Source organism: Aquarana catesbeiana, linkage group LG04 (genome assembly GCF_042186555.1).
Source record: "Aquarana catesbeiana isolate 2022-GZ linkage group LG04, ASM4218655v1, whole genome shotgun sequence".
In the NCBI taxonomy this organism is placed as follows: Eukaryota; Metazoa; Chordata; class Amphibia; order Anura; family Ranidae; genus Aquarana; species Aquarana catesbeiana.
This window is the reverse complement of record NC_133327.1, coordinates 117,932,899-117,958,837: the sequence shown is the minus strand read 5'-3', so window position 1 is coordinate 117,958,837 and position 25,939 is coordinate 117,932,899. Positions and strand designations below refer to the sequence as shown.

General features: G+C 41.5%; 1 protein-coding gene across 6 annotated transcripts in view; it reads right to left on the bottom strand.

Moving 5' to 3' along the window:
* The window catches only part of NCK1 (NCK adaptor protein 1), a 165,408-nt gene that overhangs the window by 8,105 nt on the left and 131,364 nt on the right, over nucleotides 1-25,939 (bottom strand). For all 6 annotated transcript variants that reach the window (XM_073625494.1, XM_073625493.1, XM_073625490.1 and 3 more), the window contains one exon: nucleotides 8,832-9,538. In XM_073625494.1, the coding sequence (XP_073481595.1) occupies nucleotides 8,832-9,538 (707 nt within the window). The remainder of the gene's footprint in view (nucleotides 1-8,831; nucleotides 9,539-25,939) is intronic.

Here is a 25,939-nt window from a genome sequence, read left to right as displayed (position 1 = left end):
AAAGCAGAAGAAAAAAAAAGTTTTGCCTTTAGTTATACTTTAATGCATAAAGGGTAAAAAACTTTTATATTTACAACTCCCTTAAAGTGTCGCGTATGGAGATTTTTTTAGGTACTATAGTGTGACACTGTTCCAGAGGCATACATAAATTTTAAAGCATAACATGTTTGGTATCTATTTACTCACTTATATTTTACCAAACAATTGGGTATTACATTGTGTTTTTGTGCTTTCATTAGTGTATTTTTTCCCCCCAAAAAAAGCGTTAGAAAAAATGCTGTGTTAATATCATATGACATAAAAATATGCAACAAACCACTATTGTATTCTCTGGGGCCTCTGCTTAAAAAATATGTTTGGGGTTCTAAGTTTTCTAGCAAAAAAAACTGATTTTGTCAGAATAGGCCCAGACTGAAAGTGGTTAAGATGTATAATTTACCATACATTATTACATTTTTAAACTGTAACATGGCTTGTCAGCTTTATGAAACTTGTAAAGTAAATGTAGTAAATGAACACACAAAGAACCAGAGCTCCACATAGCCAAGTGCACATATGACAAGCTCTAGGGAGATTTATTATGCTTTGTTTCTCCAAAAACTTGCCGGGAAGAATCAGTAGTAGGTGCCCTAATGTCTGGCTTCTGTTGCTTCTTTTCCTGCCATTGCTGGCCGTTTTGTTTTTTTTCAAATTAGGAGAAGTGCTGGTTTCAGTGCTGCAAAGCAACGCACACAAAAATGTGTGGAAAACTTTGCACTGTATTGTGGTCTTGAAACAAGGTAACGCCTCAGTTCTATCACTCTAAAAAGACATGCTCTGCTGCCAGATAATTTATAAATATATATTCAGCATTTCTGACATACAGTGAACACTGCAATAAATGTGACCCACCGCTACATGCAGAGGAATCTGGGTCCTTGAAACCGTGGCAGCAGGCGGTACAGAAGGGCATTACCATTATTAGAATTTGAATATCTAAATTTGCCAGCATGTAGTAAGGCATAATTACATCGTCTGTGCCTCCTGCAGGAGTGGGAAGCCAGATTCCCAGGTAAATATGGGAATATAAAATGCTGTGCGTTTGCCCAGTCTTTATATACCTTATTTTCAATAGGTGTTGCAGGACTGATGTAAACTGGACTTAACCATTTTTAACCGCTTCCTGTCTGGCCTATACTAATATGACAGCAGAGCGGGAGCGTGCTATCCTGGGTGGACATCATATAACGTCCTCCCAGGATCCGATTGCACTGCTGTGCTATCTGTCACCTACGGTGTTCACTGGACACAGCAGGTGACAGATCAGTGTACCGGGCTGCTGCCAGTACCATGCAACCACTGTGACCACATCAGATCACTTGACAACTGTATACACAATGAATGTCTTCCATTCATAGCCAGTCAGTGTACTATTGTGTAATCTGTGATTGGTCATACTGGCCAAATCGCAGTACATCTGTACAATGTGATAGCTGTTGACAATCACAGCTTGACAATAGTACACACTGGATGAATAGATGTCATTCATAAAAAATGGGAAAAGAAATTCAGCTACAGTGCATCCCGAAAGTATCCACAGCGCTTCACATTTTCTCCACATTTTGTTATGTTACAGACTTATTCCAAAATGGATTAAATTCATTATTTTCCTCATATTTCCACAAAACAAAACCCCATGATGACAACGTGAAAGAAGTTTGTTTGATATCTTTGCAAATTTATTAAAAAAAAAAAAATCACATGTACATAAGTATTCACAGCCTTTGCTTTATTGAAGCACCTTTGGCACCAATTACAGCCTCAAGTCTTTTTTGAGTATGATGCTACAAGCTTGGCACACTTCATTTTGGGCAGTTTCACCCATTCTTTTTTGCAGGACCTCTCAAGCTCCATCAGGTTGGATGCACAGACATTTTCAGATCTCTCCAGAGATGTTCAATCAGGTTCAAGTCTGGGCTTGGGCTGGGCCACTCAAGGACATTCACAGAGTTGTCCCATAGCCACTACCTTTGTTATCTTGGCTGTGTGCTTACGGTCGTTTGTCCTGTTGGAAGATGAACCTTTGTCCCAGTCTGAGGTCCAGAGCGCTCAGGAGCAGGTTTTCATCAAGGATGTCTCTGTACATTGCTGCATTCATCTTATCCTCGATTCCGACTAGTCTCCCAGTTCCTGCTACTGAAAAACATCCCCACAGCATAGTGCTGCCACCACCATGCTTCACTGTAGGGATGGTATTGGCCAGGTGATGAGCAGTGCCTGGTTTCCTCCAGACATGACACTTGTCATTCAGGCCAAAGAGTTCAATCTTTGTTTTATCAGACCAGAGAATTATGTACATGTGATTTTTTCGTTTTTTATTTTTAATAAATTTGCAAAGCTTTCAAACAAACTTTTTTCACGTTATTATTTATTTATTTATTTATTTATTTATTATTTATTTATTTATTTATTTCAGGTACTTATATAACGTCGTCAATTTACGCAGCGCTTTACATATACATTGTACATTCACATCAGTCCCTACCCTCAAGGGGCTTACAATCTAAGGTCCCTAACCCACATTCATACATACTAGTCATTATGGGGTATTATTTGTAGAATTTTGAGGAAAATAATGAATTTAATCCATTTTGGCTGTAGGCTGTAACATAACAAAATGTGGAAAAAGTGAGGCGCTGTAAATACTTTCTGGATGCACTGTATATATACAGTGCATACAAAAAGTCCACACACCCGTGTTAAAATGTCAGGTTTCTATGATGTAAAAAAATTAGAAAGATAAATCATTTCAGAACTTTTTCCACCTTTAGACTGCTTCCACACTGGGGTGGGTGATGAAGGTAAAACTCCACTAGTTTTAGCGGCGCTTTACAGTCATTTTAGCGGCGCTATACGGCCGCTTGCGGGGCGCTTTTAACCCCACTAGCAGGCGAATAAAGGGTTAAATGCGCCATGTAGTGCTGAGGCGCTTTGGCAGCGGTGCCCATTCATATCAATGGGCAGGAGTGGTGGAGGAGCTGTGTATAGACCGCTCCTTCACCGCCCGAAAGATGCTGCTTACAGGACTTTTTTTTTTAACGTCCTGCCAGCTCATCGTACCAGTGTGAAAGCACTCTGGCTTTCACACTGGGACTGCAGGGGATGTGTTTTTCAGGCGCTATTTTTTAGCCCAAAAGCACCTGAAAAACGCCCCAGGGTGAAAGGGGTCTTAATGTGACCTATAACCTGTACAACTCAGTTGAAAAACAAACTAAAATCTTATTTTTTTTGGGGGGTCGTAAAAATATAATAAAGTGGTTGCATAAGTGTACACACCTCATTTAAAGTGCCTCTGATTAACCCCAAATAAAGTTCAGCTGTTCTAGTAGGTCTTTCCTGACATTTTCTTAGTCGCATCCTACAGCAAAAGCCATGGTCCACAAAGAGCTTCCAAAGCATCAGAGGGATCTCATTGTTAAAAGGTATCAGTCAGGAGAAGGTACATGTGACAACAATCTCCTGTATTCTTCATACGTCTGGGCTATGGGGTAGAGTGGCAAGACGTAAGCCTTTTCTTACCAAAAAAAACATCCAAGCCCGGCTAAATAATGCAAAAACACATCTGAAATGTTCCAAAAGCATGTGGGAAAATGTGTTATGATGAAACCAAGGTTAAACTTCTTGGCCGTAATTCCAAAAGATATTTTTGGCGCAAAAACACCACTGCACATCACCAAAAAAACACCATACCCACAGTGAAGCATGGTGGTGGCAGCATCATGCTTTGGGGCTGTTTTCCTTCAGCTGGAACAGTGGCCTTAGTCAAGGTAGAGGGAATTATGAACAGTTCCAAATAACAGGCAATATTGCCACAAATCCTTCAGGCTAATGCTAGAAAGCTGAACATGAAGACGAACTTCATTGTTTAGCACGACAACGACCCAAAGCATACATCCAAATCAACAGAGGAATGGCTTCACAAGAAGAAGATTAAAGTTTTGGAATGGCCCAGCCAAAGCCCAGACCTGAGTCCGATTGAAAATCTGTGGGGTGATCTGAAGAGGGCTGTGCTGTGCCCTCGCAATCTGACAGCTTTGGAGTGTTTTTGCAAAGAAGAGTGGGCAAATATTGCCAAGTCAAGATGTGCCATGCCGATAGACTCATACACAAAAAGACTGAGTGCTGTAATAAAATCAAAAGGCGATTCAACAAAGCATTAGTTTAAGGGTGTGCACACTTATACAACCATATTATTTTAGGTTTTTTTTCTTTTTACTTCCCTCCACCTAAACTATTTCAGTTTGTTTTCAATTGAATTGTACAGTTTATAGGTCACCACTAAAAAGGTGGAAAAAGTTCTGAAATGATTTATCTTTGTCTCATTTTTTTACATCACAGAAACTTGACATTTTAACCGCTTGACAACTGGGCACTTAAACCCCCTTCCTAACCAGACTAATTTTCAGCTTTCGGTGCTCTCACATTTTGAATGCCAATTACTCAGTCATGCAACACTGTACCCATATGAAATTTTTGTCCCTTTTTTCACACAAATGTAGCTTTCTTTTGGTGGTATTTAATCACCGTTGGGTTTTTTATTTTTTGCGCTATAAAAGAAAAAAGACTGAAAATTCGGTAAAAAAATGAAATTTTCTTTGTTTCCGTTATAAAATTTAGCAAATTTAGTAATTTTTCTTCGTAAATTTTGGCCACAATTTATACTGCTACATATCTTTGGTAAAAATAAGTACAAATCGGTGTAAATTATTTGGTCTTTGTGAAAGTTATAGAGTCCAAAAGCTATGGTGCCAATATCTGAAAATTGATCATACCTAAATTACTGACGGCCTATCTATATTCTTGAGACCCTAACATGCCAGAAAAGTACAAATACCCCCCAAATGACCCCTTTTTGGAAAGAAGACATTCCAAGGTATTTAGAAAGATGCATGGTGAGTTTTTTGAAGTTGTCATTTTTTCCCACGATTCTTTGCAAAATCAAGATTTTTTTTTTCTTTTTTCCACAAAAATGTCATATTAGCAGGTTATTTCTCACACACCGCATATGCATACCACAAATTACACCTCAAAACACATTCTTCTATTACTCCCGAGTATGGCGATACCACATGTGTGAGACTTTTACACAGCGTGGCCACATACAGAGGCCCAACATGCACGGAGCACCTTCAGGCGTTCTGGAGCACCCAGGCCAATTCTGACATTTCTCTCCTAAATGTAAAAATCATCATTTATTTGCTAGAAAATTACATAGAACCCCAAAACATTATATATGTTTTTTTTAGCAAAGACCCTAGAGAATACAATGGTGGTTGTTGCAACTTTTTATCTTGCACGGTATTTGCGCAGCAATTTTTTGAACGCTTTTTTGGGGGAAAAAAACAGTTTTGTGCTTTAAAAAAAAAACAAAAACAGTAAAGTTGGCCCAATGTTTTTGCATAATGTGAAAGATGAAGTTACGCCGAGTAAAAAGATACCCAACATGTCACCCTTCAAAATTGCACACGCTCGTGGAATGGCTCCAAACTTCGCTACTTAAAAATCCCCATAGGCGACGCTTTAACATTTTTTACTGGTTACATGTTTTGAGTTACAGAGGAGGTCTAGGGCCAAAATGATTTCTCTCGCTCTAACGTTCGCACCGATACCTCACATGTGTGGTTTGAACACCGTTTTCATATGTGGGCGGGACTTACGTGTGCATTCGCTTCTGCATGCGACCACACGGACAGGGGCACTTTAAAATTTTTTTTTTTTTTTTTTTATTGTTCATTTTACTTTATTTATTTTAGTTTGACACTTTTTTCCAAAAAAAAATTTTTTTGATCACTTTTATTCCTATTACAAGGAATGTAAACATTCCTTGTAATAGGAATATGGCATGACAGGTCCTCTTTACAGTGAGATATGGGGTCAATAAGACCCCACATCTCACCTCTAGGCTGGGAAGCCTGAAATAAAAAAAAAAAAAAAAAAAACGATCCTGGCTTCGATCGTAGCGGTCGGTGAGACGGTAGAAGCACCGGAGGGCGGCGGGAAGGGGGGGGAGGTCCCCTCTCGCCTCCCATAAGAACGATCAAGCAGTGGAATAGCCGCTATGATCATTCCTATGGTGTAGGGAATCGCCGGCTGAAAAAGATGATATCTGAATGATGCCTGTAGCTGCACCCATCATTCAGATATCCCCGCACAAAGTCAAGGACGTCGTATGATGGCCAGTGGGCGGGAAGTGGTTAAAACACTTTTTTTTTTTAACACAAAGTTGTCCATTTATACAATATTTCGAACACATAGCATGTACATAGCAAAAATGACACCCGGAAATAGATTCACCTACTCCTCCTGAGTACGGCGATACCCCATGTGTGAGACTTCCACAGCCTGGCCACATACAGAGGCCAAGTACAGCTGAATATGGCCGAGCATGGCTGAGCATGGCTGTGCATGGCAGGGTATGGCTGCGCAAGGCTGGGTATGGCTGCGCATGGCAGGGTATCGCCGAGTATGACTGGGTATGGCTGGGTATTGCAGGGTGTTGCAGAGTATTGCGGGGTGTTGCAGAGTATTGCAGGGTGTTGCGGGGTGTTGCAGAGTATTGCGGGGTGTTGCAGAGTATTGCAGAGTATTGCGGGGTGTTGCAGAGTATTGCGGGGTGTTGCAGAGTATTGCGGGGTGTTGCGGAGTATTGCGGGGTGTTGCGGAGTATTGCGGGGTGTTGCGGAGTATTGCGGGGTGTTGCGGAGTATTGCGGGGTGTTGCGGAGTATTGTGGGGTATTGCAGAGTATTGTGGGGTGTTGCAGAGTAGTGTGGGGTGCTGCGGAGTATTGCAGGGTATTGTGGGGTGTTGCGGAGTATTGTGGGGTATTGTGGGGTGTTGCGGAGTATTGTGGGGTGTTGCGGAGTATTGTGGGGTATTGCTGGTTATTGTGGGGTGTTGCAGAGTATTGTGGGGTATTGTGGGGTGTTGCGGAGTATTGTGGGGTATTGTGGGGTGTTGCAGAGTAGTGCTGGGTATTGTGGGGTATTGCGGGGTATTGTGGGGTGTTGCAGAGTAGTGCGGGGTATTGCGGAGTAGTGCAGAGCATTGTGGGGTATTGTGGGGTGTTGCGGAGTAGTGCAGAGTATTGTGGGGTATTATAGTATGGAGGGATGGCTGAGCATGGAGGGATGGATGGATGGATGTGACTGTATTTGTCACAGAGCAGCGTTGTGGGCACTACAGATGCAGCCCACAACGCTGCTACCATCCGATCCCTCCCCCTCTCCTCCCCCTCTGTACCGATCGGTACACAGAGGGGAGGGAGGAACCGGTTTGTTTACATGTGATCGCTCCGTCATTTGACGGAGCGATCACATGGTAAACGGCCGCGATGAGCGGCCGTTCACCGTTCACCGTGAGAGGACCCGGCGGTCACGGAAGTTCTCGGGTGCGGGCCCCAGGGGGCGCGCGAGAGCAGTATTCTGGGAGGACGTCCATGGACGCCCTCCCAGGATAAGCCGACTGCGCTGTGGCCGTCTTTCGGCTATGGCCCGGTCGGCATGTGGTTAACAGGGGTGTGTAGACTTTTTATATCCACTGTACAACATAGTTTGGGTACTTAAAGGGGTTGTAAAACCCTCATGTTTTTTCACCTTCATGCATCCTATGCATGAAGGTGAAAAAACTTCTGGCAGTGACCGCCCCCCCCCTTTTTACTTACCTGAGCCCCGGTATTTCCCACGGCGGAGACGTGCTGTCCCTTCTCTGCACGGGGTCCCGGCTCTTGATTGGATAGATTGATAGCAGTGCAGCCACTGGCTCCCGCTGCTGTCAATCCAATCCAATGACGCGGGCGCTGGGGCTGAGTCTGGCATTCGTGTCTAAGGACACCGAATGCTGGACTCGGGAGCGTGCCCGCAAGGTAACCCCCCCCCCCCCCCCCCGGGAGAGCACTTCTCCTAGGGGGTTATTTGACGTGAGGAGGAGCCGCGAGAGCCGGCGAGGGACCCCAGAAGAGGACGATAGGGGCCACTCTGTGCAAAACGAGTTGCAAGTGGAGGTAAGCATGACGTTTGTTGTTTTAAGTTAAAAAAAAAAAAAAACGAAGGCTTACAATCACTTTAAATAAAACATATACTGATTTGAATTGTTTTTACCACAAACATGTAGCAGAATACATTTTGGCCTAAATTTTGAAGATAATTTATTTGCCAAATTTAATAACAGAATTGAAGACCGTGCTTTTCAAAAATTTTCGGTCTTTTTTCATTTATTTAGCAAAAAATGTAAAAACTCAGTCGTGATTAAATACCACCAAAAGGCTCTATTTGTGTGAAAAAATTATACAAATTTAATTTAGGTACAGTGTTGTATGAGTGCGCAATTGTCATTCAAAGTGTGACAGCACTGAAAATTGGTCTGGGCAGGAAGTGGGTGAAAGTGTCCGTTATTAAAGTTGTTAAGCAAGGTCCTCTTAATTTATATTCATTAACACTTTTTATTCCACCTCTAAATTACTTCTTTTTTTTATCAATGGCCTACTAGAGCAGATTAAAAACATATTAAAAGTAAGTTACTTCCTTTTCACTATAATTGGCAGACAGAATATTGCTAGCTTAATAAAAAAAAATTATATTTCTTTGTTATTTCTTTGTAGAGTAGAAATTAATGAAGAATGCTTAAGTTGGCGAGAAAGCTCCAGCAGCCAGAAGGCACTTTACAGAACCTGGTAACAAAGCTTTTAAATTTGGGTTTCATTTGTAGTTCTTTTGGCGCTTACAGGCTACATGGCTACGGCAGTCTGTCAAGCTCTAATGGATCGAGCATGAAAAGCAGATTTTTAGCACTTACCGAAGATTCACTATCTCTGATTAAGAAGTCCCCCTCATTTCCTCGTTCATTGAGTGCCATTTCTGCCTGGTGCCGTGTAACTTTTCCATAATACCACGGATGGCCAGCAAAGCGTCCAGAGACAGAAGGCCCTATATAATCACAGCGAGGTGGCAAGGGCTCATAACCTGAGCTGGGCTGAAAGTTTTGCATTATAGTGACGTAGTTCTTTGGTACAAGACCCACTAGGCCATTGCTCTTTCGGCATTTCCACCATTCAGGATCATTCTCTGGCTTCTCAATCACATCCATCATTTCACCTTTCTCGAAATTAAGCTCTTCCTCGTTGGATGAGCTAAAAGGATACAAAGCCTGGACCACATGGAGTGAGCGACCATTGTTGAGATTGTTGACAACTGCTGCCAATTTTTCCGACAAAGTTCCTACTTGGTCACCGGAAGGGCTATCGTTCTCCTCAGTCACATAGTTGGAGGGGAACCAACCTACACGTCCATTGTAACTGCCCCGCCACCAGCCATCACTGCACTTTTCCATTACAATCACCTTCGTGCCTTTCACCAAAGATAGCTCATCATCCCTTTCAGCTGCGTATGTGAACTTAACATAAGCTGGCATGTTAAGGTCATACAGACGTTCTGTATCCGAGCTTTCATCTGCTGTGGAAGAGGAATCGGGCATGTTTGTTTTCCTCTTCACTTTTCCAATACCTGTAACAAACAAGATAAAATAATTTAGAACATTACTGTAATAAATGCTCTTAAATTATATCTAAAGCGTAAACATTTTTCCTTTTGTATTTTGTAGGGAATTGGTAAAACACATTTTTTTTTTTGTTTTTTGGCCATCATTTTGGATTTTTTTTCCCCTCAACTAACCCTCAATGAATTAACTGATTCCCAAACAGTTACATTAAAGACATGCCATGAATAATAACTGTCACACTTGCTTGTGCTCTTAACCAAACTGTCAAGCCATCAAATGGCTAATATCATAACTGATTACATGTGCAACACAATTAAACTGCAGATCAAACAAAGGTCAAATGGCAGCTTCTTTGGCTGTAAATGAGAGGAAGGTTTAGTTCTGCTTGAACAGGGACACATACAGCAATGAATTCCAAAAACATGTTTTAAACCATCAGTACTCTAATACAAATCTAAAAGAAAAAAGGCTTTTGATAAATTAACCAGGGCTTGACAAATCCCAGGCGCCAGGTCACAATGGAAACTAGAAATTGCGTCCTGGTGCTTAGGCTTTTGTCAGTGATAGGTGCCTCAGCTGCCATTACATGGCGGGCTGCAGGGCGGGTCTTGGCCCAGATAGAAGTGGCGGCGTGGGCCTCGTAGGCCTCTGGACACAGAGCATTGTTTGCCACCATGGGAAACACGATTAGCGGCAGCAGTGAGGATGGAGCAGGAAGAGAGCAGCGCAGCACCCGCTGACATGGTGGGAGGAGTCAGTGGCCAGCAGAGTAGAGTCACACTAGGGGATCTCCAACGGCCTGTCATTCCCACTGGCTGAGAGTGCTGATCGGATGGCGATTGGCAGACCTTTTTCCAGTCATGCCCCTTTGACAGAAGCCTGACATTCAGCTGGCTTCTGGCTACATAAGAGAAGGGGCTTTGTTGTTGAAAATAAAGCTTTGTTAATTAAAGAAAAAAAAAATGGCTTCTAAATCTTTTAGTTGGCTCCTAGATTCAAAGCAAATTTGTCAAGCCCTGATATCAACTAACCATCATAATTATAAAACACGGTTATAAAGTGCTTTTAAACAAGGATTCAGGCTTGGTTCACACTAGTGCGAATTGGATGCGGTTTTCTCCGCATCCAATTTGCATGACAGGAGTGTGCGCCCGGGTCTCAATGGCACACTGCCGGTTAACATATCTCCAGGGTCGCTGTGGAGTGGATTGCACAGGGGTCATGTGTGTCTTTGGATCCGTTTCAGGTGCGAATTCAGGCAAAAATTCAGGCCCGATTCGTCCCTGAAACGGAGAACGGACGCACCGGACCCCTGCTGAGAGCCGCATCCGTATTAAGTGTGAACCCAGCCTAAAGCACAACAACTGTGACTACTAAACTAAATATATATGGGCTATAAGTAGGAGTCTCTGGGCAACAGTAACATGATCAACATGTCTTCACGCTTATCAGATATAACAGACGACACCAAACATACACAGGGCAGCTGTATGACTTTCTTTATCAGCTCATCCCCCACAGTTATTACCTTTTTGTATCACGTGCTCCTCCCTATTAGGTGGTAAGATCTAATGAGCAGGGCCCTCTGATTCCTCCTGTGTTGAATTGTATTGTAACTGTACTGTCCATCCTAATGTTGTAAAGTGCTGCATAAACTGTTGGCGCTGTATAAATCCTGTATAATAATAATCATAATAATCCCTGTTCCCGACTGATGCAGATGTAGTCAATAAATGCCCAACCTGTCATCTATGTATGTACAGTATATGAAGGGGGGGGGGGGTCCCAAAACTGATGGTCCAGCCTTGTATTGTTCTGTGCGTTTGTCAACCAGGAACAAACGTTCTATCATTTCTGATTGATCAGTTTTCGTTGCTTCTGCTACGAAGGAAAGGTAAAAATCATAGTGTTAATATTTTCTAGAAAACCAGTTTAAGGGTCCATTCATCCTACAATGCTAGCATTAGTGTACTTTGCTGCACTGTGTTGTGTTTTTACACATGATGTGCATTCTTTTTTTTTTTTTTTTTTTTTTAAACAAGCATTGCCCTTTTTTCCCCATTTGAATAAAATTTCTGTTTTCCCACCCATGTGTATTGTGCTGTGATAAATGCTGCACTCATAATGTGCTGAAAAGAGGAAGAGTTCGCTGTACATTTTCTCATCATAACAAAATGTTTATCTGCTGTGTTAGCATTGTGAATATGATGGGCAACACACACGTTGTGAATAGGCCTTTAAGTGACATTAAAGGAGAAGTATGGCCAAAGCTCTTTTGGCCTTACTTTTTCTGTGGATCATGGGAGTGCACTTCATTCTGTACTCCTGTGACTAGTTTTCAGCTGACAGCGGGCTGGGAATCCGCCCAGATGCCTGGACTGGTAGCTGGCTCAGCCCCTCAGCTGGCCGCTGGGAGACTGAGCCAGCCACTCCAGTCCCCTGCACAGCCCAGAGCTCCACAGTGAGTGCTGGAGGGGCAGAGCACAGAGCAGTGACTGTTGGTCACTGCTCTCAGTTCAGAACAGAGGGGAGAACTGAGCGATCAGTGGTCTTTGATCGCTCATCCTCAATGCAGAGTCAGCAGAGGACAGATGCAGAAGCTGTATCCACCTAGGTGAGTATGTATGTTTTTTTTTATTCTAAACCCCATACTTCTTTTAAAAACTCTGGTTAAAGGGTGTTTATATGATAATAATCGGAATAGATCCCTTACCTGTGCAATGAGTTTATATGTTAATTGTAAATTATGGAGCTGCCCGTTGTGAGGCTATTTAGCCTTAAAGTGATAAATACCAATGTGTTTGAACCACGCTCCCTTGTGGAAAATTATAGCTGCACGATTCTGGCCAAAATGAGAATCACAATTTTTTTTGCCAAGAATAAAAGGATCGAGAATCTTTCACATTATACAAAAAAAATGGGCTAACTTTTCGGGTTAGGTTTCTTTTTTTAAATTCATTAAAGACATTTTTTCAAAAAAAAAAAATTGCATTTGAAAGACTGCTGCGCAAATACAGTGTGACATAAAATATTGCAACCACCACCATTTTATTCTCTAGGATGTCTCCTAAATATATTTTATATTTATATATATATATATATATATATATATATATATATATATATATATATATATATATATATATATATATATATATATATATATATATTTATATTTATATTTTGTTTGGGGATTCTAAGCAATTTTCTAGCAAAAAAAAAAAAAAAGATTTTAACTTGAAACCAACAAATGTCAGAAAAAGGTTTAGTGTACAAGTGGTTAAACTTTTTTCACTTACACACAAGGTCTATTCCATTGACAATTTGTTACAATGTTTATACTTAGGTTTAACTGATAAAGAATATTTTGATTCTTGGCAGACTGCCCAATTTTTCTCTTCTTTTCCTTTTGAAGGCTGTGGCTTCAGAAGAGCAGAGAATTTTTGCATAGAAAGAATTGTGAAACACTTTAGTCAAGATCGCGATAACGATTCTTGACTATTAATTGTGCAGCTCTAATATGCAACATTCAATTACAAGTGCTTATATTAAAGTGCACAAACAGTGCAATAACCATGTTACCACCAGATGTCTCCAGTGGATACAGGTATTAAACATGAAACGATTCACATAAAAGTGCATAAAAAATGCAATGTTCATATATTGCCACCCGATATCTCCAGTGGATACAGAATAAAAGATGAATGTTCTGGCATTAACAAACAAAGCGTATTAAGTGCAAAGTCCATATAATTGCCATAAACATCTCCAATAGGTGCAAATAACGTGAAGTTGTGTCTTTTTCAATGGTACGGGGACTAGGAATCCTCTTTCACCAACACCAAGCACACAGCCCACTCACCAGATTTATATGACCCCCAATACAGGCAGTCATATACAGGAGAAATTTGGAGTAATCCTCTGGATGGTCCTCCCAGCTATCCAGCAGGAAACCCCGAGTAGTTTGTCCACACTAGTATCTCCGGACACCAGTAGGATGGTAAGAAGAAAGGAGTGCCTCCCATGGTGAAGTTTCAGTTTATTAAATAGTGCTATAAAATTTCACTTACATCAAGTGATAATAAAAGCTTAAGATTAAAAGCAGGGACGCCGTTTGTGCTCCAACGGGTTTCGTCAGCACGTCTGACGTCATCAGGGTGTTAATGTTAATTCTCCATGGTCTCAAATAGGAATGTAGCCACCCTCTATTACCCACTCCTGAAATGGAGTACGGGCTATGTGGTTTGTAGTGTGCATGAAGTAGTGCACAGAACCGCATCTAACAGGCACTGCTTGTAACAAACAAGTAAAGGGGAGGTTCAGAAGCTCACTGAGGATGTTACAAGAAATCAGAAAACGTAGTTAGGCTAGGTTCACACATATGGGTATGCGTGTAAAACGCCTGCGTTCCTGCACCTGCAGGCAAAAAGGTCTGCTCTTTAGCACACGCACTGGGGTGCCATTAATTCTTAATGGCACCCTAACACATCTAAAAATGCAGAGAATTTTTGGGTGCATTAAACTGCACTGTGTAAAACCACGGCTTCAAGTTTAATAAGGTGCAAGGACCTTATTTCTGCATTTCCTGCACAGAGGAAACGGCTAGATGTAATCCTAGCCTAAGAAACAATTTAATGAAAAATAGATTATAGGGTCATTAAGTAGTAGATGTGTATGTATTATTTTAGGAGAATAAGAAAATCTTGTAGTGTCGATTTAACCACTTTTCTATCAGAAAAGTTTTTGCACATACAACCCCTATTCCAAAAAAGTTGGGAAGCCATGTAAACTCTATATAAAAACAGAATGCAATGATTTGCAAATCTCAAATCCATAATTTTATTCACAATAGAAAACATATCAAATGTTTCAAATGAGAATATTTTAATAAAAAATAAGGTCATTTTGAAATTAATGGCAGCAACACGTCCAAAAAGTTGGCAAAGTAAAACCCCAATTCCAAAAAGTTGGGACAGGGCTATGCTTATTATGATGGTTTAGAATTCCCTCTTCTTTTAACCTGTTCCTGCAGACATGGAGCAAATATGTGGCCTCTCGGTGGTTGGGCTTTAACGCGGAGAGGGGCTGCATATATGTGGCTCTATGTGAACACTTTTCTGTGCTGAGAGCGCGGGCCCTGGGCGCTCCCAGCCTACTCACCAGTGGGGACCGGAAAGCTCCCAATCGTGAGTGGGCTGGGTGCGCACAGGGCCCGCGCTCTCAGCACAGAAAAGTGTTGTGAGAGTGACGTTGTCCCATTCTTGCCTGAGCATTTGCTGCTCTAAAACCTGGTGGTGCCTTTCCAGATGTCCAAGCTGCCCATTACATACACACTAATGCACCCCCTTGAGAGATGCAAGCTTTTGATCTGAGCGCTAACAAGACAGAAGGTTCCTCACCTCTTTAGTATGGGGCACGTGGCGCCCATGGTTGCCAAAAAGAATGTCAAATTTCGATTCGCCTGACCTCAGTTTTCCACTTTGCAACAGACCATTTTAAATGAGCTTTGGTACAGAGATCAATGCAGTGTTTCTGCATCGTGTTCACATATGGCTTCTTTGCGTGATGGAACTTTAAAGTGTTAGTAAACCCAATAATATGAAAATAGATCATCCCCCCCCCCCACAGTGCCCACAGCTTATAAATCTTTTTACATTAAAATACTGCCACTACATACCACGGTCACATGATAAACTGTAGGGTCTGCCTGAGTGCTGAGTGTTCAGGTAGGAGGAGATTTCCAGATGTCCTCATGCTGTTATGGAAGGCGGATCATCCATCAATCAAGATGCGACATCCCACCCACTGTGTTCTTTTTTTGTGAATGGGCATAGAGGAGGGAGGGAGGGACTGGGCTGTCATTTAGGTTCTGAATACACGCCCACATATGTGGTGTCAATATCATGTGACCTGGCTAGCTCTGATCAACAAGGAAATGTTCTCTCCAGTAATAGAGACCAAACTGAGCATGTGCAGCAGTACTACCCTCACTGTGTCTTATCTGGCCTTGTCAAGAGACCCTGCAGGAGGGGGAGGATCTGTCCATACGGGATCAAAGAGCCTTTTTACACAACAGAGCCCCTTAAGTTCCACAGTGACTATAAGCATGCTATTCTGCACATTCAGATTTTACCATTGTGGGTTTAGTAACACTTTAATTTGCATTCTTTAAGGGGATGGCAAACCACGTTCACAGACATTTATTTTTGAAAATATTTCTGCCTGTTTTTATTGCAGTTACGGCTGAGGGTAAAAGATCATGGGCATCCAATATTGCGTTTCAGTCTTGTTCCTTGTGCACAAAGATTTGCCCATATTCCATGAATCTTTTGATATTAAGTAATGTAGATAACAATATAGTTAAAGCCTTTGCAATTTTACATTGAGGGACATTATTCTGAAATTGACAATTTTCAGATGCAGCTTTTCACAGATTGCCTATCTTTACTTCTGAGACACTTGACTCTCTAAGATGCTCTTTTTATACCCACTCATGGTACTAACCTGTTGCCAATCAATGTAATCAGTTGCAAAATGTTCTTCCAGATCTTCCTTGTTAGTATCACTTACTTTGCCAGCTTTTTGTTAATCTATCTCAACTTTTTTTGAGATGCGCTGCTGCCATCAATTTCAAAATTACCTTAATTTATTTTTCTTAAAATGGTACATTCTCAGTTTAAACATTTGTTAGGTTTTCTATTGTGAATAAAATACACGTTCATGGGATTTGCAAATCATTGCATTCTGTTTTTATGTAGATTTTATTAAGCGTCCCAACTCTTTTGGAACTGGGGTTGTATGTTAAAACGCACATTTTGGGCCTAAACAGCAGTGTTAATTTTGGTGACTAAATTAATACTTTTTTAGACTACTAAAACTAAAATGGCATTTTTGTCAAAATGAGAAAAAAAAAAGGCTTTTATTTATTTTTTCTTGATATTTAACGTTGGTAATATATTCAGGTAACATAAGCAATGGCATTAGAGTCAATAGAGTTTACAGTTTTTTTTTTTTATTTTGTAGTTCTGCTTTTCAAAAAACAATATTTTTGTTTGCTTCTGAAACTTGGATTTATAAAGACGTTATTTTTTGCAACAGCTAAATCTGTCTGTAGTGCATGCTCAAACCTTCATACTATAAATACAGTGATATGTTATTCGATTTTTACTCCAGGAGTATAAAATGAGTTTGGCAATTCTAAAGAAATGCTTAAATAATGCATTAAAATTTTCACCAAACCCATTCTATTTTAGTCATGTAAAATTACTGGAGATTTGAGTCGACTAAAATACGACTAAAACTAAAATGGCATTTTAGTCAAAGGACTAAGGCTAAAACGAAATCGAAATTTGCTACCAAAATTAACACTGCTAAACAGGAGTTAAAACACCCCAAACATTATATATTTTCTGAAATCAGAGACCATGGAGAATAAAATGGTGGTAGTTGCAATCTTTTTAGTTACAAGATATTACCATGTTTATCATATGAAAAACACCCTAAAGTTAATTTTACGGCATACAAATATAATATATTACCCATTTTTTTGTGGGTAAATGGCTAAATCTAACAAGTGAAGCCTAAAATTTCCTGGACCTGTGAAACGGCAACAGATTTCAGTACCCAAAATTGCGTATTGGTGACATGTTAAAGGCCTTTAACGGTTATCAGTTTTGAGCTAATGGTTAATGATGACTACAGAAGTATGACCTTTGATCTGATGTTTGGGACAATACGCACAACGTGTAGCGCAATCAATGTTATCGAACGTACGTGCACCTGCTGCATGCAATTAATTTATTTGTGTGTACATGGGGACAAACAATTAATTGTTTTTAATTACATTTACTTTAATAGTTATTTTATTTATTTTTTATTAGTTGTTATACTTACCTTGCACAGTGCAACCCTGATCCTCCTCTTCTCGGGTCCCTCTTTGCTGCTCCGGGCCCTTTCCCTCCTATCGAGTGCCCCCCCAGGCAGCAGTTTCCTATGGGGGCGCTGGAGCTGGGTCACAGCTTTGTGTGCCCATGCAGACACGGAGCCCCGCCCCGGTCCATTTTCCCTGATTGGCTGATTGACTTTAACAGCTGTGGGAGCCAATGGCGCTGCTGCTGTATCTCAGCCAATTAGGAGGAGTGTCCCAGACGGCTTAGACATGCGTGGACATCGCTGGAGAGAGAGAGATGGGCCTCAGGCAAGTAATTAGGGGGGTGCCTGCTACACACAAAAGTTTTTTTATTTTAAAGCATAGAATGCATTAAGATAAAAACCTTCTGCCTTTACAACTCCTTTAAGCTAAAGGTGCACATATTGTGCTCCAGCTTCTTACTCGGTGACAGCAGTAGTACCTATGGCAGGGTGTGTGGAAGTAATCTAGTGGCTTTACCTTCCACCAGAAACCCAATGCTGGCTGAACAAATTTCAACAAAGTCCCAACTGCTATTGTGTTTAACCCCTTCCCGCCTAAGGGTACAACAAATGTTAATGCCTAAGCACAATTTTGCAACTTTGACATGTGTTAGTAAAACCGTACATATCATCACAATTACTTTGTGTATCCAGGAGGATTATGCCGCTTCCTTTTCCAGGACAAATTGGGCTTTTGGTGGTAAATGGTAACGGATATCTCCTGTTTTTTTTTTTTTATTCTCAAAAGGAAAACTGTCCCAAAATAGTAAAAAATAAAAAATCAGCACAAACAGACACGCATTTATGTGGCCCCACGAAAAAAGACCCACTCTTGGGATGCCACATATATGCGTAATATCAGCAGGAAGTTATTAAAACTGCTCTACCAGCCACAATTTAAAAATGGCGACTGTGGACAAGCGGTTAAGGTGTATGAAAAAAAGTGTATTAAAAGTTTCCTATTTACTCCTTTTTGGTCAGCTTTCCTAGCTATTATCAAGGACTATAGAATGACCAACCTTCATATTTTAGAGATAGAAGTGTGGCTCATTAATTTAGTAATAGAAACTTAGCAGAGTTGACAACACTCAGTCCACAAAAAACGCTTTGTTGGCAGCACCCAACTGAGCTTTAGAGATGAGCGATATTCTTTTGCACTTGCAGTGACTTTAAAGGGATAAAACAGAGGAAATGAGGTATGTTTTGCAGAGACGTACTGCAATTTTTTTTTTTTTTTATACGCTTTAATGACTTAATGGATACGCAACAAAGTGCCTCTACCTATGAAATCTATGCCAGCTCTGAAGCAATCCTACCAAAGAGACATTAATCCTGCCACTCCCTGACTTGTGATGACAGGACTCTCAGCAGTGTTCCTACAACTGATAATCACACACTAGAGATCGTGCCTTCGTGTCTGAATGACGCCGGATGCATTTCAGCTGTTTAACATTTGGTTGCTGGAATTATTTCAAACATTCTTTCCTGAGACTTTAATGTCTTTTTCCTGTTGTGCACAGCGGCATCCTGCTAAAATCTTCTTACAAAACACCTCCTAAGAGGCACAGTATTATTTCTTGCTTGCAGCTGAACCATGTAAACATTACCTTCTGCATATACATAGTCTATGAGGGGAAAAAAAAATGTCCATTCCAAGTTCTGACCATGTTACACCACCAATTCTGACACAAAGCTAACTGCATTTACTATTAAAGTTCAAGAAACACTCTGCTAGCCTTCCTTCTCCAAAGTCCACCGCCACTATATATATTTTTTAATCCCTATATACATACCTAAAATCCTGCAGACTTTTGGACTGTTCCACAATAATACCAGAATAAATCTAAAAATTGCTGCGTAAAATTGCCGCTGCTAGATAAAGAATTCACTGGTCCTCCTTTTCCTAACCTTTCAGTTTTTACTCCTAGACAGTGTAGTGCTTGCATAACGCCAAGGAAGCAGCACTCTGTCCATGAGTAATGTGATAATGTACCCTCCAGGGGGTGTGTCTAGGACAGCATGGGCTCATAGGTTGGATGAGAATGGACAGTATGTAATCTGGAAGAGGCAGGTGCTGGACAACAGAGTAGTGAGTCGGCAGGGGACAATGCTGGAAAGGTGGTATATATTAGGTCTAGACCAATATAGTTTTTTCAGGGCCGATACGATACAGATTTTCCAGCTCTCTTTCATGTCAGTATCAGGTGCAGATATTCTGTAGATTTTAATTTTACACAGTCCTTTTAATATTTTTTTTTCTTCATCACCGTTATTACTGTCACAGTAATAGGCAGCACATGTAGGCTTCATTGAGGGACCTGGGGTCTATAAGACCCCTAACCCCTCCCATTCACTTGAAAGTATTCAAAACCTCAAGATCGAGGTTTTTGAATATTTTCTATTTTCTAAAACTGGCGCCTTTAGGATGCAAGTAATCCTGAAGTGATGTCATGACATCGCTTCAGGGTTACTATATTCGAACAAAGCAGATCGGCTTTGTTCGGGTCTTCAGCCAGCACGTCGCTCGGGCCTCCTGGTGGGACGGGAAACCCGGGCAGAGCAGCGGACATACCCTCCCTCTGCTTGCTGAGCCGCATCAGTTGTTATTACAAGAAAGCCGACCGACTGCTCTAAAGAACAGTACCAGGGTGAGCTGCAGGCATCACCCAGGTACAACACCTTGAAGCAATACGGGTAACACCAGTAAGTTTGTGACCGATGCTTCAAAAAAAGTGAATATCGGTCGACCCCTAGGAAGTACAATTGTGCTCATAAGTTTACATACCCTGGCAGAATTTATGATTTCTTGGCCATTTTTCAGAGACTATGAAAGATAGCACAAAACCTTTATTTTACTCATGGTTAGTGTATTGCTGAAGCCAGTTATCAGTCAACTGTGTTTACTCTTTTTAAATCATAATGACATAAAAAACTACCCAAATGACCCTGATCAAAAGTTTACATACCCCAGTTCTTAATACCGTGTATTGCCCCCTTTAACATCAATGACAGCTTGAAGTTTTTCATGGTATTTGTGGACGAGTCTCTATGAGATGGTAAAGCTGCCCATTCCTCTTGGCAAAAAGCCTCCAGTTCCTGTAAATTCTTGGGCTGTCTTGCATGAACTGCATGTTTGAGATCTCCCCAGAGTGGCTCGATGATACTGAGGTCAGGAGACTGAGATGGCCAATCCAGAACCTTCACTTTATTCTGCTGTAGCCAATGACAAGTTGACTTGGCCTTGTGTTTTGGATCATTGTCATGTTGGAATGTCCAAGTACGTCCCATGCGCAGCTTCCTGGCTGATGAAAGCAAATGTTCCTTCACTATTTTTTGAGAACATACTGCATTCATCTTGCCATCAATGTGCACCAAATTTCACCAAATTTCCTGTGCCTTTGTAGCTCACACATTCCCAAAACATCAGCAATCCACCTCGGTGTTTCACAGTAGGAATAGTGTACCTTTCATCATAGGCCTTGTTGACTCCTCTCCAAATGTAGCATTTATGGCTGTGGCCAAAAAGCTCATTTTTGGTCTCATCACTCCAAATGACATTGTGCCAGAAGGTTTGAGGCTTGTCTCCGTGCTGTTTGGCGTATTATAAGCGGGATACTTTGTGGCATGTGTGTCGTAATGGCTTTTGGCGACTTGACCATGCAGCCCATCTTTCTACAAGTGCCTCCTTATTGTGCATCTTGAAACAGCACACCACGTTTTCTGAGTCCCGTATTTCACCTGAAGTTATTTGTGGGTTTTTCTTTGCATCCTGAACAATTTTCCTGGCAGTTGTGGCTGAAATGTTAGTTGGTCTACCTGACTGTTGTTTGGTTTCAAAAAAACCCCTCATTTTCTACTTCTTGATTAGAGTCTGAACACTGCTGATTGGCCTGTTTTATACAGTTCAACTACCTTTTCCCACAGATCCTTTGACAATTCTTTTGCTTTCCCCTTGACTCAGAATCCAGAAACAGTACAGCACTGGATGAAAGATGCAAGAGTCTGTCCGGATTACAGAAACTCATTGACCTTTTATACACACACACTAATTACAAGCAAACTTATCACAGGTGAGGATGGTTACCTTTAATAGCCATTCAAACCCCTTTGTGTCAACTTGTGTGCATGTTATCAGGCCAAAATGAAACTTTTGATCAGGGTCATTTGGGTAGTTTCTGTGGTCATTATGATTTTAAAAAAAGAGTAAACACGGTTGATTGATAATAAATGGCTTCAGCCAAATACTAACCATGAGTGAAAGAAAAGTTTGTGTGTTATCATTCATATTCTCTGAAAAACGGTCAAGAAATCAAATTCTGCCAAGGTATGTGAGCAGTATTATGAGCACAACTGAATGCATGCAGTGAAAGTTTTTCCGTTTTTATTTATTTTTACATTGATGGGCCGATGGTCGTTAAATTAAAAAAAATAAAAATGTAAAAAGCTTAATTAAGTTTTAACCCAAAGGTCGCTATCAAAATAAGTCTGCCAAGTAAACAGCACTATGTGTGAGCACAGTGGTTTCCAGTCCCTTTTTCACAAAAAAACAGCTCTTAATTCAGCAATTCTCATGCTCACTACTAAGGAAGAATTAGCGTTGTTGATTAAATAGCCGTACTTGTGTTCACATGCACACAGTCCTGAAAGTTTGTGAAAAGGACCCCCGAGTCGTATACTGCACTTTTTAGTAACATGTACGCACTATTTTGTATGTCTTGATAGCTGTGTAAATGTTTATCAAAAATTATATTAAAAAAAAAAAACAAAAACATTAATATTGTTATTAGTTCACACAATTGAAGGGGGGTTCCAGACGTTTTTTTTTTTTTTTTTAAGTCAGCAGCTATAAACACTGTAGCTGCTGACTTTTAATAAGGACACTTACCTGTCCAGCGAGCCTGCGATGTCGCCCCCCCAGGCCAATCCGTCCATCGGATCGGCCAGCGGCGCCTCCATCCTAACTAAGGGAAACAAGCAGTGGAGCCTTGCGGCTTCACTGCCAGCTTCCTACTGCTCATGCGTGAGCAGCGTGGCACTCTGTGAATGGCCTTGTTGTTTCCTGGGACACACACATGTCCCAGAAGGCAACGGGGTCGCTCACCTTAGGAGGAGGAAGCGCCGTGGAAAAAGAAGAGGCAGATTAGGAAGACTGCCTAGCAACAAGGGTTTCAGGTAAGATAAAAACATTTTTTTTTTTCAAATTTTTTTTTTTTTTTAATGCCATTTTCTTTTTTAGGGTGGACCTCCACTTTAAGCAGTCTCCAAAATTCTGTATTAAAAAGGTACAAAATTGGATCTTCTTACAAAAACATTTTGAAAAATATTTGAAGAAGTCCAGCCTTAGCTCATTTGGCTGGGCTTTTCCTACGGGTCACAGGACTGCAATTTGTCACACAGATCAGTCCAGGCACCGCGTCATCCTGACTCTAGAAGTCTGGATCCGCCAGGTGAATGGACTGATGGCCATCTCAACGAGCCGCTGAGAGGCTTAGACAGCCGCTCCCCGCCCCTCCACTGCTTAGCGCTCCAATGAGCATGGAGGAGCAGAGCAGGAGAGCTGCTGACTGACAGGCAGCAGCTCTCTGCTTGGGGAGCCAAGAGAACCGAGCCATCGGCGGTGTTCGATGGCTCGGTTCTCAGTGTAGAGGCAGCGGGGGACAGATGCAGCATCGGTTCGATGCTGCATCAACCTAGGTAAGTATGAATATGAAAGAAAAAAAAAAATCCCCATACTTCTCTTTTAAGACCTGGTTTACACCTATGCGTTTTTTAGGTGCTTTTTGCAGAAACGAACTACAGTCTATTTAACACGGTTTCCTATGGAACACGTTCACATCTATGCTTTTTTTCAGCTACTGCATTTTTGGAAAGTGCCAGGGACGTTTTTTAAAGCAAAAACTGTGCTTTTTTGGTTCCATAGACTTTAATAGAGAAGCTGCAGAAAAGCATGTAGTGTGTTTTGGCGGCGATTTGCGTTTTTTTTTCTGCCAAACGTATTGGCCAAAAAAAAAAAAAGCGGCAAAATCACATGTGCAAAACATACAGCAGAATGCAATGTAGAACGCACCAATGGCAAACTGCATAAGTATGAACCAGGCCTTAAGCTGATTGTCCACTGCAAAACGTTAAAAGCACTGATAAGGTGGAAAAATGGCAATGTGCAGATATGCATCCAAGAAGTCTATCAAGGCCAGAAAACCCCCCAGAAGGAGTGAAGCAATAGCCAGCCTGGTATTTTCCATGCAAAACTTCTGAATGCATAGGAAGTAGAGTTTTAGAACCAATTTAGTTTATACTCCTTCACTCAGTTTGGGAATCATTTAAGTAAAAAAGCTAGAAAGCATTCTACTGTTAGTACAGAGGTAATAAGCCATTGATTCAGGAGCTGTTGGAAATGAAGGGGAAAGCGACAGTTTGGAGAGTATGAAGCTGGGAGCAAACAGAGTGTGAAACTCCAGTTTGTGGCCCTTGGAAATGACACTCTGGACCTAGGCATTTAAAATACTCTGGATCCATAAGTCCAATAAACATCGCTCCACTTAAAAGGGAGGTTTTGACCCATCACTAAAGAGAACTTGGCGCCAGCACTAGCTGGTTTAGCAGGTCATGTCTTCATATCAAAGTATGTTTCCTGGCTTAAACCTAGTACACACTAGTTTTTTTTTTTTTTTTTAAACCCAACCGGTCGGCTGGTTTCTACTGAAACCCGTGTGGCCTGTGTGTACAAGGCTTAAGAGTTTGCATTGGAAGACTATGGGGGACAAAAGGAACCCTTCCTAACCTCACACATAGAAGACCTACTGGTAGAGGTGCAAGCCTTTGATTCTGGGATTGCATGGCAAGACACACACTAAGGCAAGAATAGCCTTAAGGAGGGCCTTATTTTTATGTACCTGGTCTGAACAGGGGATGGCACAGTGGTGTAGTGGTTAGCACTTTCGTCTAGCAGCAGTAGGGTCACTGGTTCAAATCCTAACCATGACACTACCTGCCTGGAGTTTTGCATGTTCTCCCTGTGCCTGCATAAGGTTTCCTCCCACACTCCAAAGACATGCCGGTAGGTTAATCGGATCCTGTCTAAATTGGCCCTACTATATGTATGACTGAGTTAGGGACCTTAGATTCTAAGCTCCTTGAGGGCAGGGACTGATGTAAATGCACAATGTATTTGTAAAGTGCTGTGTAAATTGAAGGCGCTATAGAAGTACCTAAAATAAATAAATTATTCTTCATGGGCTCCGTGATGATCTTGGTAATGGTCTTGGTGTAAGCATCTGTGGGCTGCGGTAACCCAAGTGTTGCTAGAATAAACTGCCATCAATGTGCTCTCAGAGCAGGAAACCAGATGTTGTTTGGACAGTCCAAATAGAAGGCAGAGCACAAAAAATCAGCAACTTACACTAGAACGAAGAGGCACAGGCACTGAAGGAGCGTCAGGCTGTGTAGGCACTGTATTGCTCGTTCACAAAGGCTCAGTAATGCACCACTCAGGGGGAGGATGGGGGTGGACAGGGGTTTTGAGTGAACATGTAGATGTAACAGCGCCACATAATGCGTAGGCCAATATAAAAAAAAAAAAAAAACATGGTGCCAATACCACCATTAACCCCAGGCATTCTGGAGCCATCATCACACTACCAGAGGGATGGATAGCTGTCACCATACCCTAAAAGGGAGACAAACGGCTGCCCTAGGAAGAATGATTAGGGGGCTTCTACCCTGTGCACACCATTCAGTAGCAGGAATAATGGAGGATAAACTTCTCCCTGGATTCTCCCACCATGAAGGGTCTTGAGAGATTGGGCTCTGTACCAGGCAGACCATGGTACTGGACCTGTAAAGCACCTTGCTGCTAGCTCCAGAAGTTGCGCTACAGACCAAAATTAGAGCACACAGCAAGATCCAGTGCAAAGCAACATTACAGGACTCTGACGATCCAGAAGCTGTAGGAAAGCCAAGCAAGACCATTAAAGGATCAGCTTGAAATATAATCCAGAGAGGGAAAAAGAGTAAAAACCTCTATAGAAGATGGTGAGCTTCTCTCAGTAGAATGAAGAGGTCTATCACCCAAGAACACCAGCAAAAAAAATGAAGCTAGCTAGGAGTAGGAGGGGTTATATAGCAGGTGTCCCTGTCTATAACCTAGTTGTAATAATTTTAAAAGGCCTATTCCCTGTACTGTGAAAAACGCAACCTCGGAATCTGAAGTTGCTATTTGCATACTAGAATAGGCAAGTTTTAGAGCTCCTAAAGGGGCAAGTGTTGTATATGCAGGAAACTATAGCTAGGAAAATTCAGCTTGGCCAATCAATTCTACCAGATTTTTGATGCCCAGAGTGAGTCTGCAGAAGTTATGCAGCGGCCCACAGAAATTCACTGACTTCTCCACCAGCTGGCTGGACTGGGCATTGATCATTGTGCAGCTATAGATTGCCTTTAAAGTGTATATGGCCATAATTTAAAATAACATTCAATTTCCACATGGTAGCTCAACA